This window comes from Procambarus clarkii, chromosome 1 (assembly GCF_040958095.1).
Source record: "Procambarus clarkii isolate CNS0578487 chromosome 1, FALCON_Pclarkii_2.0, whole genome shotgun sequence".
NCBI lineage: Eukaryota > Metazoa > Arthropoda > Malacostraca > Decapoda > Cambaridae > Procambarus > Procambarus clarkii.
In genome coordinates this window covers 13719464-13744341 of record NC_091150.1, presented here as the reverse complement: position 1 = coordinate 13744341, position 24878 = coordinate 13719464, and the positions used below count along the sequence as shown (strand labels likewise).

The window sequence follows — 24878 nt, the reverse complement described above, 5'->3', positions numbered from 1 at the left end:
AACGAGTAAGTTCCCATATATAACAAAAACCTTTGAAATGGTTAAACACCCAATCTTAAACAAATAACACTTGAAATGCAAAAACGTCCATATGAGAAATTATCCCTTGAAATGAGTAAATGCCCATATATAACAAAAATTCTTTGAAATGCTTAAATATCCAATCTCTAACAAATAGCACTTGAAATGCATAAGTGACCATTTGAGAAATTAACTAATGAAATGAGTAAATGAATATGAGACAATGATTGACGAAACACAAAAGACAAGAAGGATTACTTATGTAAGTTAGATCATGTCTGGTTTGACTAGATAAGTTAGGATACATCAGTTTGGAAATGTAAGATTAAGTTAGGTAAAGCAAGTTAGGTTACGTTAGGATAGGTAAGATAGGTAAGGTAAGGTAGGGTAACATAGGTAAAGTTAGGTTATGCAGGTTAAGTTAGGTAAGATAGGTAAGGTAAGTTATGTTAGGATAGGTAAAGTTAGGTAAGATAGGGAAGGTAAGGTAAGTTATGTTAGGATAGGTAAAGTTAGGTTATGAAGGTTAAGTTAGGTAACATAGGTAAAGTTAGGTTAGGTTAGGTAAGATAGGTAAGGTAAGGTAAAGGTAACATAGGTAAAGTTAGGTTAGGTTAGGTAAAGTTAGGTAAGATAGGTAAGGTAAGGTAAGGTAAGGTAACATAGGTAAAGTTAGGTTAGGTTAGGTAAAGTTAGGTAAGATAGGGAAGGTAAGGTAAAGTAAGGTAAGGTTAAGCAGGTTAAGTTAGGTAAGGTAGGTAAGATAGGGAAGGTAAGGTAAAGTAAGGTAAGGTTAAGCAGGTTAAGTTAGGTAAGGTAGGTAAGGTAAGTTATGTTAGGATAGGTAAAGTTAGGTAAGATAGGGAAGGTAAGGTAAGTTATGTTAGGATAGGTAAAGTTAGGAAAGGTAGGTAAGGTAAGGTATCATAGGTAAAGTTAGGTTAGGTTATGCAGGTTAAGTTAGGTAAGATAGGTAACATTGGGTGGAGAGGATAGGTTACGTAGGTTTGAACAGTGTAGTTCAGAGAACAGTTTAAAAGGTAAAAATGTCTAAGAAAATATATTTAACAGAAGTGTAAGTTTGATATGAAAAGCTGAACTAGTTACATTTGGAGAGAAATTTTATGCCTGAAGATGTCTTAGAGAACAACATTGATGAACGAAGATGTCTTAGAAAGCTTCTCTGATGAACGAAAGGTTACTTAGAGAATAACTTTTGTTAGCTCTTTGAATAACTTTGATGACTTTGAGAATAACCTTGATAGCTCTGGGAATAACTTTTATGATTTTGAGAACATCTTTGATGTCTTGGAGAACAACATTGATGTTTAGAGAACAACTTTGATGACCAAGATTAACTTTAGATGTCTCTGAGAATAACTTTTATAACATAGAAATTAACTATAGATGTCTCTGAAAATATCTTTGATGACTTCGAGAATAACATTTGATGTCTCTGAGAATAACTTTTATGTCTTACATAATAACTTTAGATGTCTCTGAAAATAACTTTGATGAAAAAAGATGTCTTAGATTAACTTTTGATGACTTTGAAAACAAGTTTGATGAACAAAGATGTCTTAGAAAGCTTCTCTGATGAACGAAAAGATACTTAGAGAATAACTTTGACGACTGTATTTAACTTTTTGATGGCTCTGAGGACAGTTTTTGTTGAACGAGGATGTCTCAGAAGGCTTCTTTGAATAACAAAGGTGACTCTGAGAAAAACTTTGATGACTCTGAGAAAGACTTTGTTGTCTTAAAGAATAACTTTAGATGTCTCTGAGAATAACTTTTATGAACGAAGATGTCTGAGATTAACTTTGACGTCTCTTGGATTAACTTTGTGGACATGAGAATATCTTTGGATAACTCTGAGATTAACTTTGATGTCTTTGAAACAACTTTGATGAACGAGAGTGAGTTAGAGATTACATTTGATAACTCTAAGATTAACTTTAGATGTCTCTGAGACAAACTTTTATAACATAGAAATTAACTTTAATGACCAAAAGTGAGTTAGAGAATACCTTTTGATGACTCCGAGAATAATTTTGATAGCTCTGAGAATGACTTTTGTTGTCTTGGAATAACTTTTGTTGTCTTGGAATATCTTTGATGACTTCGAGATTAACTTTGATGTCTTTGAAACAACATTGATGAATTGGAGAATGTCTTTGAGAACATGAGTAGTATTTTGTTAGCTCAGAGAATAACTTTTTGATGACATAGAGAATAACTTTTGTCTTAGAGAAGAACATTGATGGCTTAGAGAGAATATCTTTGATGAAAGATGATGTCTTGGATTAACTTTGACGTCTCTTGGAATAACTTTTGATGACTGAGAATAACTTTTGATAGCTCTTAGAGAATAACTTTTATGAACGGAGATGTTTGAGATTAACTTTGATAGCTCAGAATAACTTTTGTGCCTCCGAGATTAACTTTGAGGATGCAAGTAAATTTGAGTGTTTGAGAGTGTCTTTTGATATCTCGAAGAGTCCCATTGAAGTCTTAAAGGATGTCTTTGATGTCTCAAAGGATGTCTTTGAGTGCAACTTTGATGTCTTTGAGTAAGTCCTTGTTGTCTCGAAGAGTGTCTTTGACTATATTTCTTACTTAACGACATACAATTTTAGTTAGGAACAACGATGAATATGACTATTCTAGCGAAGTGAAAGGTTACTTTAGTTAAAAACAGTGTTGGAAAGAAGGCTACACATGACTATTTTAAATGAGAGAAGTGATATTTCAGTTAAGAAATGACAAGGAAACATGATGAAGTAACTATTTTTTAGTTGACTGATGAATACTTTAGTTAAGGAAAAAGACAAAACATGACGAGGGAGACTATTTTTGTGCTCCCCAAAGTATAATATCAGTTAAGAACAGCGATGAAAGATATCTTTGGTTATTTTTTCTTACTTGACAAAACATAATTTTAGTTAAGCAAAAAGACAAAACATGATGAACATGGCTTTTTCTGTTGATTGATGGATAATTTTAGTTATGAAATGACAATGAAACATGAAGAACACGGCTATTTTCTGATGACTGGGGAATAAGTTTAGTTAAGAACAGTGCTGGAAAGATTCCTTTGACAATTTTTCTTACTTGATGAAACATAGCGGCTGTTAAGAAAGTGCTGAAAGAAGTTTCCTTTGACAATTTTCAGCTAAGAGAAAGGTTGTTTTAGTTAAGAACAGTGTTGAACGAGGCTATTTCTGACTATTTTTAGTTGACTGGATAATAAGTTTAGTTGAGAAATGACGAAAGTGACTATGTTTTTTAGTTGGTTGGCGAAAGATTTTTAGTTAAGGAACGTTAAATAAAATGTAAGGGGAAAAACCCAGAGAACATATGGGGGAACATGGCAACGAACATATGTAAGAAAAGTTGATGAATACAGTGAACATGCTGGGAATATGAACTTACAGAGAACATGAAAACATGATAAGGAGAATAGGGATTACAAAGAATGAACAATGGACTTGTGAAGAACATGGAGAATATGACAAAGAATGTAGAAAACATGTAAGTAAAGGTGAAAAACGAAGTGATCTTGTGAGGAACATGAACATGAACTTGTAGAGGAACATGAATATTGACAAAGAACACAAAAATATGGAAGTTAGCATGAATATTGAGTATAAAAGTTGTAAAGAGAACATGTGATAAACATGAAAACATAGAAAATATGACTAGAATTTGTAGAGAAAGTAATGAGACTAAGAGAAAGATTACAGAAAAAATGGAGATACTTGTGAAAATATGAACTGAATGGGACTGTGAACATTTGTAGAACATGGAATGAACACAGAAAACATGGACAAAATGTGAAGAACGCAGCTGAATATAGAGAAAATATGTAAATACAGTATGATTATTGAAGGTTTGGATACGTTGGGGATGAGAAGGTAAGGGAGGGAAAGGGTAAGGTGAGATGAGATGGAGGAAGTTGGGAGGGGGTGCAAGATAATTATACAGGTTGGGGTTATGTGTGTACTCGAATAAGAGTTAGGCTGGAGATGGACTTGATTGAATATATTTATGTCTGATGATCTAAGGCTAATGTCCAGATTAATTTTACTACGTTAGAAAATAAGGTGATTTTAAATCTCAGGGTGATTTAGTTGGAAAATAAAGAACTTGTACAAATGAACTAAGCTGGGGCACAAGAGTTGAAACTTGATAACTGAACTGGTTTTTATTTACTATGTCTGAAAATGTAGTTGGGTGTTTAAATCTATGGGGGATTTGGACTGATAGTAATGAATTTACAGGAGTGAACTTGGACAGAGGACAAGAGCTAGAGTTTTATAATTGTTTTCATCATATTTACTATGTCTGAAATACAGAGGGTAAAAATTTCGGGGAAAATGATGGTTTATTTACAAAGACTTGAGGGTGGAAGAGGGTGGGGGACGAGAGCTGGAGCTCAGTAACTGACTTGATCTTATTTACTAACTTTGAAGTATGTCTGCTTTTAATTTTAGGGAAATTGATGGGTTATTTACAAAGATACGAAGGAGAACTAAGGCGGAGACGAGAGCTGGAGCTCAGTAACTGACTTGATCTTATTTACGGTGTCTGAAATACAGAGGGTAAAAATTTCAGGGGAATTGGACTGTTACTAACGATCTTGTATAAAACGAAATAAGGTGGGGGACAAGCGCTGGAGCTTGATAACTGTTTTGATCTTATTTACGGAGCCTGAAATACAGAGGGTAAAAATTTCAGGGAAATTGGACTGTTACTAACGAAGATACGAGAGAGAGCTAAGGCGGAGGACAAGCGCTGGAGCTTGATAACTGTTTTGATCTTATTTACGGAGCCTGAAATACAGAGGGTAAAAATTTCAGGGAAATTGGACTGTTACTAACGAAGATACGAGAGAGAGCTAAGGCGGAGGACAAGCGCTGGAGCTTGGTAACTAAATTACTGTATTGAACTACGTTTGAAATATGATTATTTTTAAATTTTAGAGGGATTGGAATGATAGTATTCATTATACGACAGGGGACTAAGGTGGGGGAACGTGAGCTAGAACTTGCTTACTAACACGATTTATTTGTGTAAAACTGACTTGCTTAATGAAAAGGAGCAAACATACGATGTTGGAAAATAGTTGAACTGAATGAAAGGAGAGAGAGAGAGTGGAGGGACGGTCCAGATATTATTATGGAGAAGATAAGATAAGAGGTAACCTGGCTGGCCGGGCGTAAGGTAAATAAAGGTGACGCGAGAGATTGCGAGGTAAGGGGGGAGGGAGGGGGGTGTGATGTACGAAACCCTGAAAACCATGACTTACACAGGTGATTTTCTAAATTTATGTGAAAACTAAGGCTTACATAGACGATTTTTCTAAGTTGAAAATATGTAAAACATGTCCGTAGAGTTCTCCTGGAAACCCTAAAGCGCTACATACGTTACTTGAATTTGTCCCATAAGGCCTTAACAAACTTCTAAGTCTCGGAAATTATTTTTCTCATAAGAACTTTAACAAACTCGTATGACATTATTTTTCATTATAAGAATTCCCTAATTCCAAAATCTGTGACTCCCCAAATTTACCTGAAAACCCCCAAGCGATACACACGAATTTCCAAGAAAACAAAAATTCCTCTGTGAGTCGTACGACTCACAGGGGAATTTCCAAATTCACCTGAAACCCCCCACGACTCACAGGGGAATTTTCTCCCAGAAAAAAAATTCCTCTGTGAGTCTTACACCCTACTACTCTCAGTGACACTCACACTCCCACAGGTACTCTCAGTGACACTCACACTCCCACAGGTACTCTCAGTGACACACACTCCCACAGGTACTCTCAGTGACACACACACTCCCACAGGTACTCTCAGTGACACAAACACTCCCACAGGTACTCTCAGAGACACTCCCAAAGGTACGCTCAGAAACACTCACACACTCCCACAGGTACTCTCAGAGACACTCACACACTCCCACAGGTACTCTCAGTGACACACACACTCGCACAGGTACTCTCAGTGACACACACACACTCCCAATGTCTGTCAGGGGCTAGTAGCTGAGTGGACAGAGCGCAGGACTTGTAATTCTGTGGCCCGGCCTCGATTCCCGGACCAGACAGAAACAAATGGGCAAAGTTTCTTTCACTCTGATGCCCTTGATACCTAACAGTAAAAATGGTACCTAGAAGATAGTCAGCTGTTAAGGAGCTCCTTCCTGTGTGTGTGTGTAGGGGGGGGGGGATAGTTAGTAGTTATTTACAGTTGATTGACAGTTGAGAGGCGGGCCGAAAGAGCAGAGCTCATCCCCTACAAGAAAAATGAGGAGAATACAACTAGGTGAATACTCCCACTGGTACTCACAGAGACACTCATACACACATTTTATTTGGATTGCCAGAAAGTCTTTAACACAGTACCACACAAGTGGCTAGTGCTAAAGCTGGAGATGCAGGCAGGAGTGAAAGGGAAGGTACTCCATTGGATAAGGGAGTAACTAAGCAACAGAAGACAGGGAGTCAATGTGAAGGGTGAGGTCTCAGATTGGCAAGGAATCACCAGCGGAGTCCCGAAGGGTTCAGACCTTGGACCTATTTATGTCAGATATATGTAAATGATCTCCCAGAGAGTATAGAATCGTTTCTCTCATTGTCTGATGATGCTGCAAAAATTTTGAGGAGGATTAAAACAGAAGATGATAGTAGGAGAGTGAATGGTCCAACAGATGGCTACTAAAGTTCAACCCGAGTAAATGCAAGGTAAAGATATAAGGCGGTGGAAACAGGAGGCCAGACTCAGGATACAAAATAGGAGATGAAGTACTTCATGAAACGGACAGAGAGGATATTGGGACATCTAGGAGTTGACATCACACTAAACCTGTCTCCCGAAGCCCACATAAATAGATTACATCTGCAGCATACGCGAGACTGGCTAACATCGGAACAGCCTTCAGGAACCTGTGTAAGGAATCATTCAGAACCTTGTACACCACAAATGTAAGACCAATCCTGAAGTATCTCGGCAATAATGAAGCGTTTATGTGAGTGTCACAGTGAGTGTCTGAGTAACTCTGTGAGTCTCTTTATGAGTGTTTGTCAGCACCTCAGTAAGTGTCTTTTTTAATCCCTCGGTGAGTGTCCCCGTGTCTCTGTGAGTGTTCCAGAGTGTCTGTATGAGTGTTCATGTGCCTGTGAACGAACAGACACACTAGATATATCACCAATATATCCCACAGTTTAGTTTAGTAAACTTTTAGTTTACACATACTAACTTTAATAAATTGTTAGTTTACACATACTAACTTTAATAAATTGTTAGTTTACACATACTAACTTTAATAAACTGTTAGTTTACACATACTAACTTTAATAAATTGTTAGTTTACACATACTTGCAAAGAGTTTACACTTACTTACAAGGAGTTTACTCCTACTGATAAGGAGTTTACTCTTGCTGATAAGGAGTTTACACCTACTGACAAAGAGTTTACACTTACTGAAAAAGTTTACATATACAGAAAAAGAGTTTACACTTACTGAAAAAGAGTTTAAACCTACTGAAAAGAGTTTACACTTACTGAAAAAAGAGTTTATAATTACTGAAAAGGAGTATACAATTACTGAAAAAAAGTTTACAATTAATAACATGTAGTTTACACTTAATAATATGTAGTTTACAATTACTAAGATAAAGTTTACAATTACTGAGATAAAGTTTACAATTACTAAAAAATAGTTTACAATTACTAAGAAAGAGTTTACAATTACTAAGAAAGAGTTTACACCTACTAAGAAAGAGTTTACACATATTAACAAAGAGTTTACACATATTAACAAAGAGTTTACACATATTAACAAAGAGTTTACACCTACAAACAAAGAGTTTACACCTACAAACAAAGAGTTTACACCTACAAACAAAGAGTTTACTTCTACTAACAAAGTGTTTACACTTACTGACAAAGAGTTTACACTTGGACACAGGCGTTACAGTTGCTATCAAGAGGCTTCACCAGCCAACGGGAGGAACTACACTTGCTCACAGGAAAGAATGGATGCATGGAAAATAGAAACAACAGAGGAGAGAACAACTTTACCATCTACTGAACAAGTCAGTAAGAAAATAAAACAAAAAACAAACCAGTTACACACACACACACACACACACACACACACACACACATACACACATACACACATACACACACACATATATATATATATATATATATATATATATATATATATATATATATATATATATATATATATATATATATATATATATATATATATATAAATATATATATGTGAAATATTTATATATATATATATTGCTCGCGCTGTTCTGTTGAAATGCTAGAAAATGTTGATTGGTGAGAAAATACCGAGGGCAGTGAGGAAGGCAATAAAAAAGCACACGTGACCAGGCAAGACTTTAAAGAGAGAGAGAGCGAAAGAGAGAGAGAGAGAGAGAGAGAGGGGGGGAGAGAGAGAGAGAGAGAGAGAGGGGAGTGGGTTGAACACTTCAAACGGAACTGAATATATCAGAAAGATCTATAAGGATGAAAAGAAGGCATCTTCAGGAATATAAAAGACAGTCCAAGCTCAGACACCACAAGACAAAGGAAATTAATACTCTGAGAACTATTAAACTGGCGAGTTTGGCGAGGAACAATTCCATCAGGGCAGCAAGGTGTAGGATGAAGGTAAGAGGGGTGAGACTGGCTGGAAGGTAATATTAAACATGGCATCTTATGAACTAATACACAAGGGCCGTGATGAGGGTTCGAACATTTCTTTTGTTCAATTGTTTTGACCATGTCGTTGCGCAGCCGACTAAGGTGTGTCTGGGATCATCATGGACGTGGGTTTGAACCCTCGTCACGGCCCTTGTGGATTTGTTCATTTGTGGTATCAAGCTATTGTGAGTTCTGTGTGTACAAGGCAGCTTTTTTATAACCACAGCGTCAAAATTATGGTGATACAGAAATGAATAGCAAGGTAATATTCACGTTTCACAGGACAATGTACATCGGCCAGATACATTAGAGGGGTTGTATAGACTTAGATTTTCTTAGCTAGGCAAAATAGCTTAAATTTTAGACGCCTTAAACATTTTATGAACGGAGGGCAGATGCAGGTGAAAGCAGTTGTAATCAGGAGCAAGTATGTGGATCCCTGCCTACATTGCTGAGGGTCGCGAGACGAACCCTGTATTGCCTTGTATGGTTGCTTAGTTACTCACTAACAACACCCGGAACATTAGGGGAAGTGAAATATTGGTTGACTATGGCCGTGACTATGGCCGAGACTGTCGTCGTGACAATGGCCGTGACTATGGCCGTGACTATGGTCGTGACTATGGCCGTGACTATAGCCGAGACTGTGGTCGTGACTATGGCCGTGACTATGGCCGTGACTATGGCCGAGACTATGGCCGTGACTATGGCCGTGACTATGGCCGTGACTATGGCCGTGACTACGGTCGTGACTATGGCCGTGACTATGACCGTGACTATGGCCGTGACTATGGCCGTGACTATGGCCGTGACTATGGCCGTGACTATGGTCGTGACTGTGGTCGTGACTATGGCCGTGACTGTGGTCGTGACTGTGGTCGTGACTATGGCCGTGACTATGGTCGTGACTATGGTCGTGACTATGGCCGTGACTATGGTCGTGACTATGGTCGTGACTATGGTCGTGACTATGGTCGTGACTATGGTCGTGACTATGGTCGTGACTATGGTCGTGACTATGACCGTGACTGTGGTCGTGACTATGGTCGTGACTATGGCCGTGGCTATGGCCGTGACTATGGCCGTGACTATGACCGTGACTATGACCGTGACTATAACCTCAAGATGGTCGTGACTATGGCCGTGACTATGGTCGTGACTATGGTCGTGACTATGGCCGTGACTATGGCCGTGACTATGGCCGTCGTGTAGACTATGAGAGGAATATCACGGTGTATAACTTGGCCTTCCTCGTGAGGCACACTGTCACATGCCTCGTGTGTCGCCAAAACAATGCAGTATTGTGACACTTAAGGCAACGGTAGTTTGTCAATAGCGGCTTGCTGGGGTGTCACCAGAGAAGTGTCGAGATGTCTTCATAGGCATGACAGTGTCACGAGAGGCAACCTACGGTGGGGTCTCCTTAACCAATTGTTCACTATGTGCTCCTCACATAGTCTAGTTTATACTGTGATACACACCTTTTCCTACTCACAATGTGTTCCTAACCGAGTCCTTCCTCTCCCTGTTCCGCTTATCTCGCAGGGAAACTGTTGTGAAGCGAGTCTGGCTACATATGCTTTTGCAGTATGCTTTCTGCAGGGTTTGACGAGTTCAATTTCAAAATAGATCCTGTCAAAAGTTTACCTCAGGCAAAATGTTATAGGTTCATGGCCTTTAGTATCAACTGGCACAACAGTACATGGTGACTGTAACAGTCTGACTCCTATAATACGCCTTAATTAATTATCGTTATAAGAGTTGATCATAGGATAAACTAATTTAATGCAATTATTATGACGTAATGTTATTTAATTTTCATGAGAACGCGCTACGCTAACATGAAGACAAGGATATGGAATTTAAAGGCCAGATAGAACATTCGTGAACCAATTGGATTGTGGTGGATGGAATGCCCACCTGCGAACTCGTATAATGGCTCGTTGTGGGTTTGTCACACCGAACACAGAGCTTAACTACGCCATATAACTTTGGTCCTGATTTGGTCAGGAAATCAGAGACGTTTACCTTGACTTGTGTCTTAGGTTTAAGACCTGGCTTGTTCGCCACCTGTTCTGGTTGATACCTAGTTGATACCTGTTCTGTGAGGATCGTTTTTTTTTAAGTCTACCTTGAAGTAGACACCAGGTTTTTACCTCGGTTCGTTTGTTCTCGAGTGTTAGAAAGGTGTAATATTTGTTAGTGTGGCTGCTAAGCTCACTTTAGCTGGCAGCATATTAACTATTTCTTCCACTGTGCAGTATTTTCCTGCAGTGTGATTGTTAAATATGGGTTTCAGTGTCCGTAGAGGTTTGGTAATTTCCTTGTGCAAACGCAGCGTGATATTTAGTGCAGTATACCCAAAATTTGCCAGTGTAGGCTATTAAACACATGGCTCTGTATGACTAACCATCCTGCGAGATGGGGACTTGTATTACCACTGCTACCTTATTCAATTTTGTGTTTTTGATAGCCTCAAAATACATACGGAGTCTGCCAGTGCAGACCGCTTATTACATGCCTCTGTATGAGAACCGAAACCATGCCCGAAACGCTTTGCGTAATAGTGGCTTTAGGCATTGTATGTACTAGCTCTACCTATAAGTCAACCAATCCTTGTAAAAATTTATTGTATGTATGTACCTTACCTAAATAAAATTGTATTGTATTGTATTGTATGACTAACCATCCTGTGTGATCGGGATTTTTTAGCATCACCTAGTTAGCTTTTTTGACACACTGTACTCCACTTCATATAGTCTAGGGTAGCTGCACTAATGCGGATGTACCTAATGTGTTAATAATAATAATAAAAAAAAACAGCGTGATATTTAGTACGTCTGAATAAACGATCAACACCAAGTACAGTCTAGCATTTGTTTGTGTGATGAGAACCGGACTCGTCTGTCACCATTAAATATGGCTTACCGTTCCTGTGGTAATGTGTCTGATTTACAGAGTCTTTCTGCTGTAATATGTTAAATAAAATTTATTTAGAAGCATCTTTTTATAATCAATCTCAAGCCAATGAGTAAGAATTAATAGTTATTGTGTTAACTATGCTACAATTTTTTTTTTTCAGGGATATTCCTGTGCGGGCCCTAAGCCTCTGGCTGGCCCACTAAGTGTTGCTTGTTTCTGTTTTACTTGGGCAGAGTATAAGTATTTATGACTCGTATGGTCGCTTCAGTAAGATTTTGCCATATGTGTTTAACAGCTTCTTCTGCTCTGTTGAATCTAAGTTGAAATCTTAATGGGTTTGTAACTGTGCACTGTGTTAGATAATGTTCCAGTGGTCTGTCGGGCATTTCTCTACAGTGCTGACATTTTCTCTCATCTTCCGGAACCTGTAAGCCTGTTTCCCATGCACATGGGTATCCAAGCCTGATGCGATGTAAGTGTACTTCTGTTGTTTTACTGCTCCCTTTCATCAAACTAAGTGGTCCGTAGTTGGTTGAATTCTTGTACCAACCCGCAGATCCTGATGTTACAACTGCTGTGTTGTGGTCACCGTGCATCATACAACGAAACATCTATGCTACAAGCTGTACATTGGGAGGCTGGCGACTGTTTAATGTGCATTAACAGAGATCAGGTCTTTTTATGTTTGGGATCACACTTCCACGCCGAGCAGAGGACCTAAATCGGATCAAACATACCTGAGGAAATGACCATTACATATGTCAAACAATGTGTGTATTGATCAAGGTATTCAAGGCCAAAGGCAGATTGATATGTTTTAGAGTGTCAAGGCGGTGTGTGGTCCGACGACTAACACATTCAAGCAAGAAGATTCGAGTTTGAGATTAGAATCGGAGAGGATGTCGGCCACAGAAGGTGAAGGTCCACAGTCGGACGACAGGGGAGATGAGGGACCCAGAGCAAGGTATGGGCCAGCTTTAACGATTGTGTACAGTCGAACTTGTCTGGGTGTGGGAATAAATGTGTAATGACAGGCTAACCCTGCGGATGGTCGTATGTGATTCATGGTGGGAGTTTAGGATGTTTGTGTGAGGTATGGACCGGTTTGGGTCAATGCTTTGGACTAACCGGTCCAAAGTATAAACCGGTTAAAACGGACTAAACACCCATTTTTGTACCGCTTGGAAACTGAACTCGGGATCCTCAATTACAAGTCGAGAACATAGTCACAGTGCTATCGAGACAAAAAGGTTATCGGGCCTGTCCGGGAGTTGAACCCGGGCCTCTCGCATCCTAAGCGAGAATCATACCACTAGACTAACAGGCCTATATATATAAATATATCAGATCATGTATTTCTTCAAAAAAAGGGTCAATGACGCTCCTGAAAACATTTAAGCAAGGAATAATTTCCTTTTGTTTGGCAATGTTTGCCACACCGTACCTCCAAGGAGAGACAAATCACTTGTATTCTCGGTCATTAGGGCGATAAATGAATACCCAAGGTGGGGATATCCTAGTTCGCCTGCCTCCTCGAGCTAAACACACTCTTCGTAGAAAGGGTAAGAAAAACACATCGGAAACGTACAAAAGCAGAGCACAAATCTCCAAGAAAATTTAAGAGGGAAATACCTCAAGTGCTACTCGAGTCCTCACCAGTGACGATAAAATTGGTGCTAGAAACGCTGCCAAAGCACAAGCCCAGCAAGGAAAGCACACACCTAAAGCCCCACGAGACGACAACATCGTACCGCCACCAGCCGGGACCAGTTCACACCCATTAACTGGTGGTGAATCTGAGGTCTACATAGCAGCTTTGTCCTTTCCACCTCGTACAGCAGGCGACTTTACAGGATTAAAATCTCAGCCCATAAAGCAAATATTTAATCCCACGGTTTGTGATCCTGACACTCTGTATATGTCTCCTTCCTGTCTCTTCTTCTGTCTCTGTTTCTGCCTTTCTTTCTCTGTGTCTCTGTCTCTGCCTTTCTTTCTCTGTGTCTCTGTCTCTGCTTCTCTACCTCTACCTCTCTGTCTCTGTCCCTCTGTCTCTGTCTCTGCCTCTATCTTTTTGTCTCTCCCTCTCTACCTCTGCCTCTCTGGCTCTGCCTCTACCTTTCTGTCTCTCCCTCTCTACCTCTGCCTCTCTGGCTCTGCCTCTCTTCGTTTCTGCCATTTGCTGTGTCTGTCTCTCTCTCTCTCTTTCTGTCTTTCTCCTCGCTCGATCTCTGCCCTTCTCTCCCTGACTTTGCTTCTGTCTCCGTATCTCTAGCCTTCTCTCTATCTCTCTCTCTCTCTCTCCGTATCTCTAGCCTTCTCTCTCTCTCTCTCTCTCTCACTCTCTCACTCTCTCACTCTCTCACTCTCTCTCTCTCTCTCTCTCTCTCTCTTTCTCTCTCTCTCTCTCTCTCTCTCTCTCTCTCTCCCTCTCTCTCTCACTCTCTCACTCTCTCACTCTCTCACTCTCTCTCTCTCTCTCTCTCTCTCTCTCTCTCTCTCTCTCTCTCTCTCTCTCTCTCTCTCTCTCTCTCTCTCTCTCTCTCTCTCTCTCTCTCTCTCTCTCTCTCACACTCTCTCTCTCTCTCTCTCTCTCTCTCTCTCTCTCTCTCTCTCTCTCTCTCTCTCTCTCTCTCTCACTCTCTCTCTCTCTCTCTCTCTCTCTCTCTCTCTCTCTCTCTCTCTCTCTCTCTCTCTCTCTCTCTCTCTCTCTCTCTCTCTCTCTCTCTCTCTCTCTCTCTCTCTCTCTCTCTCTCTCTCTCTCTCTCTCTCTCTTTGTTTATTACCAATCTCCTTTTGTCTCTCCCTCCTTTCGTTTCCTTACTTTCTTATTCTGTTTTCATCTGAATGTCTCTCCTTTACTCCTGTCTATCTCTATCTTTCTAAATCCAATAAAGATAATTATACCTAATAGTTCCAATCTATATAAATAATATTGTAAATGTCCGTTTGGTTCAAAATAGCTAATTTCCGAAAGTTCGTCACCGATTGCTTTGAAATTTTGAAACAACGTTCCATTCGAATAAATGCGTATTTTTATATACATACTATATAGATGTCACGTCAGTAACAGGTACAAACAATCTTTTTTTTTTAAAAACTGCATTTTTCATGTGAGTTTACATGTGAGGAAAATCTCGGACACCTTTGTACCGATTGCTTTGAAATTTTGAAACAACGTTGCATTGGAGTAGGAGCATGTTTTTATATACCTACTGTATACATGCCACACCTGTGACTGGTAAAAACTGTTATTTTTAATATCTGTTATTAAAAACATTATTTTTCTTGTTCTGGATTTTTTTTCTAATATCTGTTAGATATAACAACAACAACAGGCTGTAATTTCCGAAAGTTCTTCACCAACTGCTTTGAAATTTTGACAAACCGTTTTTGTTCCATCTGTTGGACGTACAACAGTGCCATCTGTTGGACGTAAATGCAACACACGCTATACTAAATATTTATTTATTCCATTTCAATGTTTCCGATTGCCTTTTTAAATTGAATTTTCATAGATTTCGATTTATTTTTATTTAGATGATTTTGATGTAATTATTTTGTGTGACATTGTGTTAGAATTGAGCTGTGTCGTTTACCATTTTGTGGGTATATATATTTTTTTCATTTCCTTTTTTTTTGCCATTCTTTACATTTTCAGTGATGGGAACATCAGATCATTTAATGTTCTAATTTTTCTGAAGGGAACATTAGATCATTTGGGAACGCATCGAACAGGGGAGTGGGGAGAGTTGGGGATGAGGAGGGGGACGGAGGAGTGGGGGATGGTGGGGAGGATGAGGGAATGGGGGAGTGGAGTAATAATGCTGAGGATGAGGGGACGTGGGAGTGGGGTATGGAGGGGAGGTTGAGGGGATAGAGAATAGGGAATGGTGTGGAATACGAGGGGACAGGGGAGTGGGGAATGGTTCATAGGACGATGGTACAGGGGAGGGGGAAATGGTGGGGAGGAAGGGGGACGGTGGAGGGCAACTGTGGCTCAGGAACGCCCACTCGTAGCTGAGCCACAGCAATGTGTGGCCGAGAACAACTAGTTATTAATAATTAGAATTATTGTTTTAAAAAACATTTGCTCCAAAACGTTAATATCATAACATTTAAAACACGTTTTATTAAAACATTATGACCTCACGTTTTATTCGTGTTTACAAGTTCTCAAAACAGGTGTATAAGATGGAATTAACAACGTAAGACAATCAAATGTCATTTTCAAAATATTTTCAAAACAACAAATTCTTTGGTGGGAGAGCGCATCTAGATCTCGTTGTACTATCCCTGAAATGTCTTCATTTCTAAATCTCGTGCATAATTATGCAAGTAAGGATACCTAAGACTTTCTTCTGTTAGTTTGGTGACATATATCACAACATGAATGGCCCCAAATGATCTCGCGGGGGGTACACTACTTGCGTTTTTTTTTATACTTCCAACAGTTTGCTGCTGACTTCTCTTCTTTCAGCAATACCCTCTGTTTTCAATCAATGTCTCATTTTGACTCTGCATCTCTGTCTCTGCAGTCTCTGTCTCTTCCTCAATGTCTGTATCTTTGTCTCCGTCTCTGTCTCTGCATCTCTGTCTCTGCCTCTGTTCTCTCTTTCATACCAGTTACATCAGTTACTTACAATATAGTTATGAAATCCTGGTTTTAAATTTTGGGATGGAGACCTACTAAATAGAAATGCATTGAACCTATGTTAATTAACTCTTCAACCCATTAACTCGTTGACCCATCACTGAAAAAGAAGGAGTTGCCAAAGGAATGGAAGACAGCCAATATAGTGCCAATGTGCCAGAATGAAAGGACACAGGAGCCACTAAACTACACAGTAACTTCATTATCAACTATTCTCAGTTAGGCGCCAGATAAACTTGCAAGGAAATGCCTCTTGGAACCCATAAAAAATGAAGATTTCTGTCAAAACACCAGCATGGATTCACTTAATTTAGATAATGCCCAACGAGTTTATGTGTCATTTTTTCAATAAAAATTATTAAAATAAGGGAAGAAGGGTTAGCTGCCGTTATTTTCATTGATAATCAACAAACGTGTAACACATTTCCATTTAATAGATCCCCATTCCAAAACTGAAGACTAAGATTTTATAACTAAAGGAGTGCTGGTGTGGAGGAGAGAACATATCATTGGTTGAAAACAGCGGGTAATGCTGAAAGAAGAGAAATCAGCGGCAAACAGTTGCAAGTAGGAAAAAACGCAAAGAGATCACGAGATCATTTGTGGTCATTCAGATTGTGAAATATGTCATCAAACTAACAGACGAAAGACTTAAATATCCTTGTTTGCAGATTGAGCACGATTTATAAGATTTAAAAACGAAGACGTTTGAGGGAGAGTACAAGGAGATCTAGATGCGCTCAAGCGGTGGTCGGACAGATGGTCACTTTCTTTCAACACTGACAAATGCAAAGCACTAAACATAGGTGAGACGAAGAGAAGGCACCAGGAATAGTAGAGGCTAGAAAGCTATTTCTTGATTCTGTTTACACAACAAGGTGAAGACTGCAAGGACTGTACACGTGCACATGGAAACATTCTCCATGTGTGCACATGGTTACTACTAGACCCCTCGAACATGGGGGTCTGGTAGCTGAGTGAACAGCACGCGGGACTCGTAATCCTGTAACCTGGTTTCGATTAGTAGACAAGGCAGAAACAAATGGCCATTGTTTCTTTCACCCTGATTTTCCTGGTACATAGCAGTAAATAGTTACCTATGATTTAGACAGCTGTTACGGACTGTTTCCGTGTGTATGTGTATGAAAAAAATAATTTGTTAGTATTTAGTAACAGTTGATTGATTGACAATTGAGAGGCGGCCCGAAAGAGCTGAGCTCAACCCCTGCAAACACAACTAGGTGAATACATAATTTACATCAGAGTTGTGAGTACATCAAACGTTTAGGTGATCAAAAGTTTCACGTTTTACATCAAACGTTTAGGTGACCAAAAGACTATTACCTAGGGAGCTCAGTGTCCCGCACTTACGAATATTCAACAATCACATCCATATCGATTTGATCTCCAATTTTCTCTTCAGATTGTCTGATAAACCTTTATAATTTACTAGATTTTTTCCTAATTAATATTCACATCTTAATAATAGAGGAAACAAAATAAACATTTATAACGTGAACAAAAAAAGAAGACGCATATTAGCGAAATCAGTGGGTGGAACTCTGGACTGCGAGGCCGCGGAGGAAGCTCCCACAGCTGGGCTATGATGGCTTCTGATTACTCTTTCATGAACACAGATCTTATCTTGCATAAACACCAAGAATGTAATAAGCAAAATTAAATCTAGTGTGTTGCTTGTTTTGTGTTGGTTAGTGAGTGAACATATTAATAATAAGTAAACTGTATATGAATAATATTTGTTAAATAGTAACTGTTCATGAACTTTATATATATCATGAACTTTATATATATATATATATATATATATACATATATATATATATATATATATATATATATATATATATATATATATATATATATATTTATATTTATAAAGTTCATGAACAGTTACTATTTAACAAATATTATTCATATACAGTTTACTTATTATTAATATGTTCACTCATTAACCAACACAAAACAAGCAACACACTAGATTTAATTTTGCTTATTACATTCTTGGTGTTTATGCAAGATAAGATCTGTGTTCATGAAAGAGTAATCAGAAGCCATCATAGCCCAGCTGTGGGAGCTTCCTCCGCGGCCTCGCAGTCCAGAGTTCCACCCACTGATTTCGCTAATATGCGTCTTCTTTTTTTGTTCACGTTATAAATGTTTATTTTATATATATATATATATTTAGGGGTACCACCACTGGTTTAATTAAAGGGACCCACATCCTCGAAGAAGAAAATAAATAGTGTTCAGAGAAGACCTTGTGGATTCTCACTGAATACTTTAATCTTTTCCTCTCCTACCACCCCTATTATTTTTTTTTTATTTTATTGCAATGCTACAGTTTACAGAAAACACACTTATATAACAATATACCAATCAGTGTTCGAAGACTTCGTCCAGCTCCTCGGGGGTCGGGTGCGTACCCTAGATACAGCACGCATTTCCCCTCTGAACAGCGACACTGAGGCGCTGGAACATGAAACTGGCCGCTCTTGGGTCTCTAGTCTTTCCAATGAGTTCCTCGCTTAGCTCCTTCATGAACCTAAGTGCACATTTACCCCAGGCGCCCAGAGTCTCAGAGCCTATTGGCACAAACCTGTAACAACGTTCTAGGTCCCTGTACTTGTTACTTTTCTGGGTCTCCCTGAAGGTGGCTGCCCCGCCTCCCTCAGCTGCGCTGTAAGGTAGATAGGTATCAGCCAATGTGGATGCACACGTGTAGTCCCACACGACCTGTTTACCTTCCCTCCACGGCTGCAGGGTTACTCCATCTGGACGTTTTTGGCTGTTGTCAGGTCTGCACAACTGAGGTTCCCTTTGTGCTGGACACCCAGCTGTAGCCAAACTTCTCTTGATGATGTCATTGACTGCTTCATTTCTGGCAATCTTTCCCTGTGTCTTACGACAGATGAGACCATGGCTGCCGTATTGGTCTGCCCGTGCATGGCCGCATATACACCGGTGCTCGGTGGAGATAGGGGCGGCAAGGCGAAGAGCAACACCAATACTTAGGGTCCGATGGTCCAGGCGGGTGACCAAGGCGGAATTAGGGACTGCCAACAGGAAGTCCCCGGCATGGGGCGCTTGCACAGCTAGAAGACGCTCTTTGTCTTTCCTGGAAGCTGCCTCCAGCAATGATGTGGCGATGTTCTCCACTATGGGGCTATCCCATTTGGACTGTTTGCAGTCATTTGGAAAAGTCGGTCGAGGATGAGAGTTGACGAGTGTCCCACTGACCAGCTCCTTCCGTGAATTTGGGATCATGAATCCCAATGGAGTCTCTTAGGTGTTCCGGTAGTATTTCCTTAACTAATTCACCTGTTGCACTGGTCGAGGATAAGACTGCTGGCAATGCTAACTGTGTCGCCTTGCGAATACCTATTCCCCCGAGTCTAACTGGGAGCGTTGCTTGATCCCATTGGTCATCTTGCAGGGAGAGGTTTAACACTTTCACGGTTATTGACCTTAGGAGTGTGTCATATTCTGTTAATTTTGGGCTGTCGAAGGAGGGAGCACACTTTAGGAAATAGGTCAGTCTGGGCAAAGCCAGTCACCTTGTGAGAAAGTACAAAGCATCGTGGGCGTCCAAAGACCCTATTCTTCCCTCCATCCTCCTCAGGTCGTTCAGCTTTTCTTCGAGGACTTCCTCAATGGAGCTCGAGCCCAGAGGTGCCCCTAGCAGCACACTGTCGGTGGGAGCGATCACTTGGGCTCCTGGCAATATGGTTCGCACTGCATCTATGGTTGGTTGGCTAGATGAGATGATTTCACACTTTAATGGGTTTAGGGTGAGTCCTAACTCCTCTCCCTTAGATTTCACCAGCTGTAGATCTTCTAGCAGGGACTCCTGTGTTCCTGCCAGGGTGCCATCGTCCAGGAACCAGATGTTGAGTTCGCTGGTCAACCTACTTGTGACCTCTTTAACAGCCATGCAAAAAAGAAAAGATGTATATATATATATATATATATATATATATATATATATATATATATATATATATATATATATATATATATATATATATATATATATATATATATATATATATATATATATGTTATTAAATATGACCGAAAAAGTAAGATTAATAATTCTAACACGAACTTTCTTAATCTTTCGTACATTTCTTTTCACTGTTGGAGGTAAATCAAAAATCAATTCTCCAAAATTCATTTTTATTTCTAGTCTGACGCGACACGAGCGCGTTTCGTAAAACTTATCACATTTTCAAAGACTTTAGTTTACAAATACACAACTGAATAGAACTTACGCATCTCCGATTTTATATCTACATTTGAGTGAGGTGGATGGGGTGAGGTGGCATTAATAGGGTATTAATTTCATCAACACAAGACAGAACAAGAGGTGGTATTAATAGGGTATTAATTTCATCAACACAAGACAGAACACTAAACAATGGGTATTGAATAGAAGTGTTTGTAGAAAGCCTATTGGTCCATATTTCTTGATGCTTCTATATTGGAGCTGAGTCTTGAGGTGGGTAGAATATAGTTGTGCATTAAATGGCTGTTGATTGCTGGTGTTGACTTCTTGATGTGTAGTGCCTCGCAAACGTCAAGCCGCCTGCTATCGCTGTATCTATCGATGATTTCTGTGTTGTTTACTAGGATTTCTCTGGCGATGGTTTGGTTGTGGGAAGAGATTATATGTTCCTTAATGGAGCCCTGTTGCTTATGCATCGTTAAACACCTAGAAAGAGATGTTGTTGTCTTGCCTATATACTGGGTTTTTTGGAGCTTACAGTCCCCAAGAGGGCATTTGAAGGCATAGACGACGTTAGTCTCTTTTAAAGCGTTCTGTTTTGTGTCTGGAGAGTTTCTCATGAGTAGGCTGGCCGTTTTTCTGGTTTTATAGTAAATCGTCAGTTGCATCCTCTGATTTTTGTCTGTAGGGATAACGTTTCTATTAACAATATCTTTCAGGACCCTTTCCTCCGTTTTATGAGCTGTGGAAAAGAAGAGCCATTTATGAGCCATGCAACCTCTGAAGAGAAAACTAACACAACACCTATACCCCCTATTAGACTATTTTACAGGAACTTCTTTTCCACAGCTCATAAAACGGAGGAAAGGGTCCTGAAAGATATTGTTAATAGAAACGTTATCCCTACAGACAAAAATCAGAGGATACAACTGACGATTTACTATAAAACCAGAAAAACGGCCAGCCTACTCATGAGAAACTCTCCAGACACAAAACAGAACGCTTTAAAAGAGACTAACGTCGTCTATGCCTTCAAATGCCCTCTTGGGGACTGTAAGCTCCAAAAAACCCAGTATATAGGCAAGACAACAACATCTCTTTCTAGGCGTTTAACGATGCATAAGCAACAGGGCTCCATTAAGGAACATATAATCTCTTTCCACAACCAAACCATCGCCAGAGAAATCCTAGTAAACAACACAGAAATCATCGATAGATACAGCGATAGCAGGCGGCTTGACGTTTGCGAGGCACTACACATCAAGAAGTCAACACCAGCAATCAACAGCCAATTATTGCACAACTATATTCTACCCACCTCAAGACTCCGCTCCAATATAGAAGCATCAAGAAATATGGACCAATAGGCTTTCTACAAACACTTCTATTCAATATCCATTGTTTCGTGTTCTGTCTTGTGTTGATGAAATTAATACCCTATTAATACCACTTCTTGTTCTGTCTTGTGTTGATGAAATTAATACCCTATTAATGCCACATCTTGTTCTGTCTTGTGTTAATGCCACCTCACCCCATCCACCTCACTCAAATGTAGATATAAAATCGGAGATGCGTAAGTTCTATTCAGTTGTGTATTTGTAAACTAAAGTCTTTGAAAATGTAACAAGTTTTACGAGACGTGCTCGTGTCGCGTCAGACTAGAAATAAAAATGAATTTTGGAGAATTGATTTTTGATTTACCTCCAACAGTGAAAAGAAATGTACGAAAGATTGAGAAAATTCGGGTTAGAATTATTAATCTTACTTTTTCGGTCATATTTAATAATATATGTCTACAGGAAAGACTGCTACCAAAATATACTAATAAATATATATGTATATATATTAGTATATCCCTCATTGTGGTGAGGGATTTGGTGAGTATGGTTGGAGCTCTGAGAGCAGAGATGGATTCCCTGCGGGAGGAGGTGCGACAGCTGGGACTTCGGGAGGAAACGAAGGAGGAGGCCAGTGTTGACGGGACCAGTATTAAGAAGTCCTCGTCTTGGCAAGTTGTGAAAGACAGTGGTCTTAAGAAGACCTTGGCAAAACCGACAACTAATAGCCTACACCTAAGGACTTTTAATGCATTTGACGTATTAGAGGACGAGTGCTGTGTTGAACCTGTTGTTCAACGAGGTGGCAAAGACAAAGTAACGAGGAGCATTAAAGCGCAGGTCCCTCAAACTGCTCGAAAGGAAAAGGGAGAATCGAAGCGAATTTTGGTTGTGGGAGATTCCCAGGTGAGGTATTTAGACAGAACGTTTTGTGCCAGAGATAGGGGGAACAGATTAAGGGTTTGCTACCCGGGAGCTGGAATTGGTGATATTGTTGGAAACATGAATGATATTATGACAGGAAATGGGAACAAACCCATTATTTATATTAGTGCAGGGGGTAATGATGTTGGACGAGTTAGGAGTGAGGAACTAATACAGAGATTCAGGACAGCCATTGAATTAGTTAGGAGCAAGGGAGGAATCCCGATCATATGTGGCATTCTTCCAAGAAAGGGAGTGGGAAATGAATGGATGTCAAGGGCACTTGGTGTCAATTGCCGGCTGGAAAGATATTGCAAATCAAATGCAATATCTTTCATAGACAACTGGGAACACTTCTATGGAAGAAATGAAATGTATGCTCGTGATGGGGTGCATCTATCGAGAGCTGGGGTTGTTGCTGTTGCGAACTCGTTGGAAGAAGTGGTTACAGGTGTTTGTTTGGATTTAAACTGTTAGTAGATAGAGGTATGGGAATTAATTTGGAGGAAGGAGATAATAAAAGTATTTGTTTGTGGGAGAAAGGAATTGGCAAAATGATCAGGGAAAGAGAAGGGCCTCAAAATAACAATTCACTTAGGGTATATTACACTAACAGTAGAAGTCTAAGAAATAAAATTAACGAATTAAATGCTCTTGTCTGCACAGAAAATATAGATATTATTGCACTTACCGAAACGTGGATGAATATAGAAAATAGAGAACTATTAGCTGAATATCAAATAAATGGATTTAAACTATTTCACAATGATAGATATATTAGACGAGGAGGGGGAGTAGCCATATATGTTAGGGACAATTTGAAATGTAGTCTGAAAGAGGGAATCAAAACTGAGCCACACTCAGAAACTATTTGGATAGAATTATACGAAAAAGCAAATAATATTATAATAGGAGTTATATATAGGCCACCAAATTTAGACAGAATGGAAGTAAAGCATCTATGGGATGAAATATCTAGGGCATCTAAATCTAACAGTATTTACGTCATGGGTGACTTTAATTTTAGTGGAATAAACTGGTTGAACAAAACAGAGAATAGTGAAGCAGAAGATTTTCTAGAATTAATTGACGATTGCTTTCTTACGCAACACATTAAGGAACCAACACGGGAAATTAATATTTTAGATTTAGTGTTAACTAACAGGGAAACACAAATTAATGACATCGAAATAGGGAGTGAGCTAGGGAACAGTTATCACAAAGAAATCAGATTTAGCATAGAATGGAATAGACCTGTAGGAGAAAATTCTGTTAAAGTGCCAGATTTTCGAAAAGCTGATTTTAATAGCCTAAGAAATTCTTTGGGTCAAATTGATTGGAAAGTCTTGGGTATGGGGTGGGGGCCGGTCTTGGAGCGAGACATGAACCCAGCGATAGGTGACGTAAATGGGGATTTCGAGGTGAATTCAATATATAACTTATTTAACAATATTCTAAACAAAGCACAGGAACGTAGTATACCATACAAATTGAATAGATCGAATACTAATGACCCAAAGTGGATAACAAAGAATTTGAAGAACCTTATAGTTAAAAAGAGAGCTTGGTACAAAAGGATTAAAAATGGGGAGGTCACTTTAGAACAAGAATTCGTACAACTGGTTAGAAATGTTAAAAAAGAGATAAGGAAAGCAAAAAGAAACTATGAAGTTCGCATAGCAGGGCAAGCAAAGACAAATCCTAAAGTTTTTTTTCAGTTATATCGTACTAAGACTAGGGAAAGGATAGGTCCATTAAAAACTGAGACAGGTCAAATAACAGATAGTGATGAAGAGATGAGTAGTATTTTTAATAAATATTTTGTATCTGTATTTACTAAAGAGGAACTTAACAATATGCCTTCAGCCGAACAAGTCTATGTGGGTGGGGACGAGGACAGGTTGACGAGTTTAGCAGTTACCAGGGAGGATGTTCTTAAACAAATAGTAAAACTCAAACCAAACAAATCCCCAGGGCCGGATGAAGTGTTTGCTAGGGTGCTTAAAGAATGCAAAGAGGAGCTTTGTGGCCCACTGTCAAC

At 39.3% G+C, this 24878-nt stretch overlaps 1 protein-coding gene and 1 non-coding gene across 2 annotated transcripts; one reads left to right on the top strand and one right to left on the bottom strand.

The window, feature by feature from the left end:
- The first annotated feature begins 8836 nt into the window (after positions 1-8836).
- On the top strand, positions 8837-10064 carry LOC138359454 (uncharacterized). Its single transcript, XM_069318644.1, has 3 exons — positions 8837-8859; positions 9285-9469; positions 9883-10064. The coding sequence occupies exons 1-3, from the start codon at positions 8837-8839 to the stop codon at positions 10062-10064; spliced, it is 390 nt and encodes a 129-aa protein (XP_069174745.1).
- Positions 10065-12935: 2871 nt separating this feature from the next.
- Positions 12936-13006, bottom strand: TRNAP-AGG (transfer RNA proline (anticodon AGG)). The gene has a single exon. It is a non-coding gene; the product is annotated as a tRNA-Pro (tRNA).
- Positions 13007-24878: the final 11872 nt, after the last annotated feature.

Coding starts and splice junctions, on each gene's coding strand:
- LOC138359454 (XM_069318644.1), top strand. CDS start 8,837: ATGTCGTTGCGCAGCCGACTAAG. Junction 8,860..9,284: donor TCGTTGCGCAGCCGACTAAG/GTGTGTCTGGGA, acceptor CCGGAACATTAG/GGGAAGTGAAATATTGGTTG. Junction 9,470..9,882: donor CTATGGCCGTGACTATGGCC/GTGACTATGGCC, acceptor TATAACCTCAAG/ATGGTCGTGACTATGGCCGT.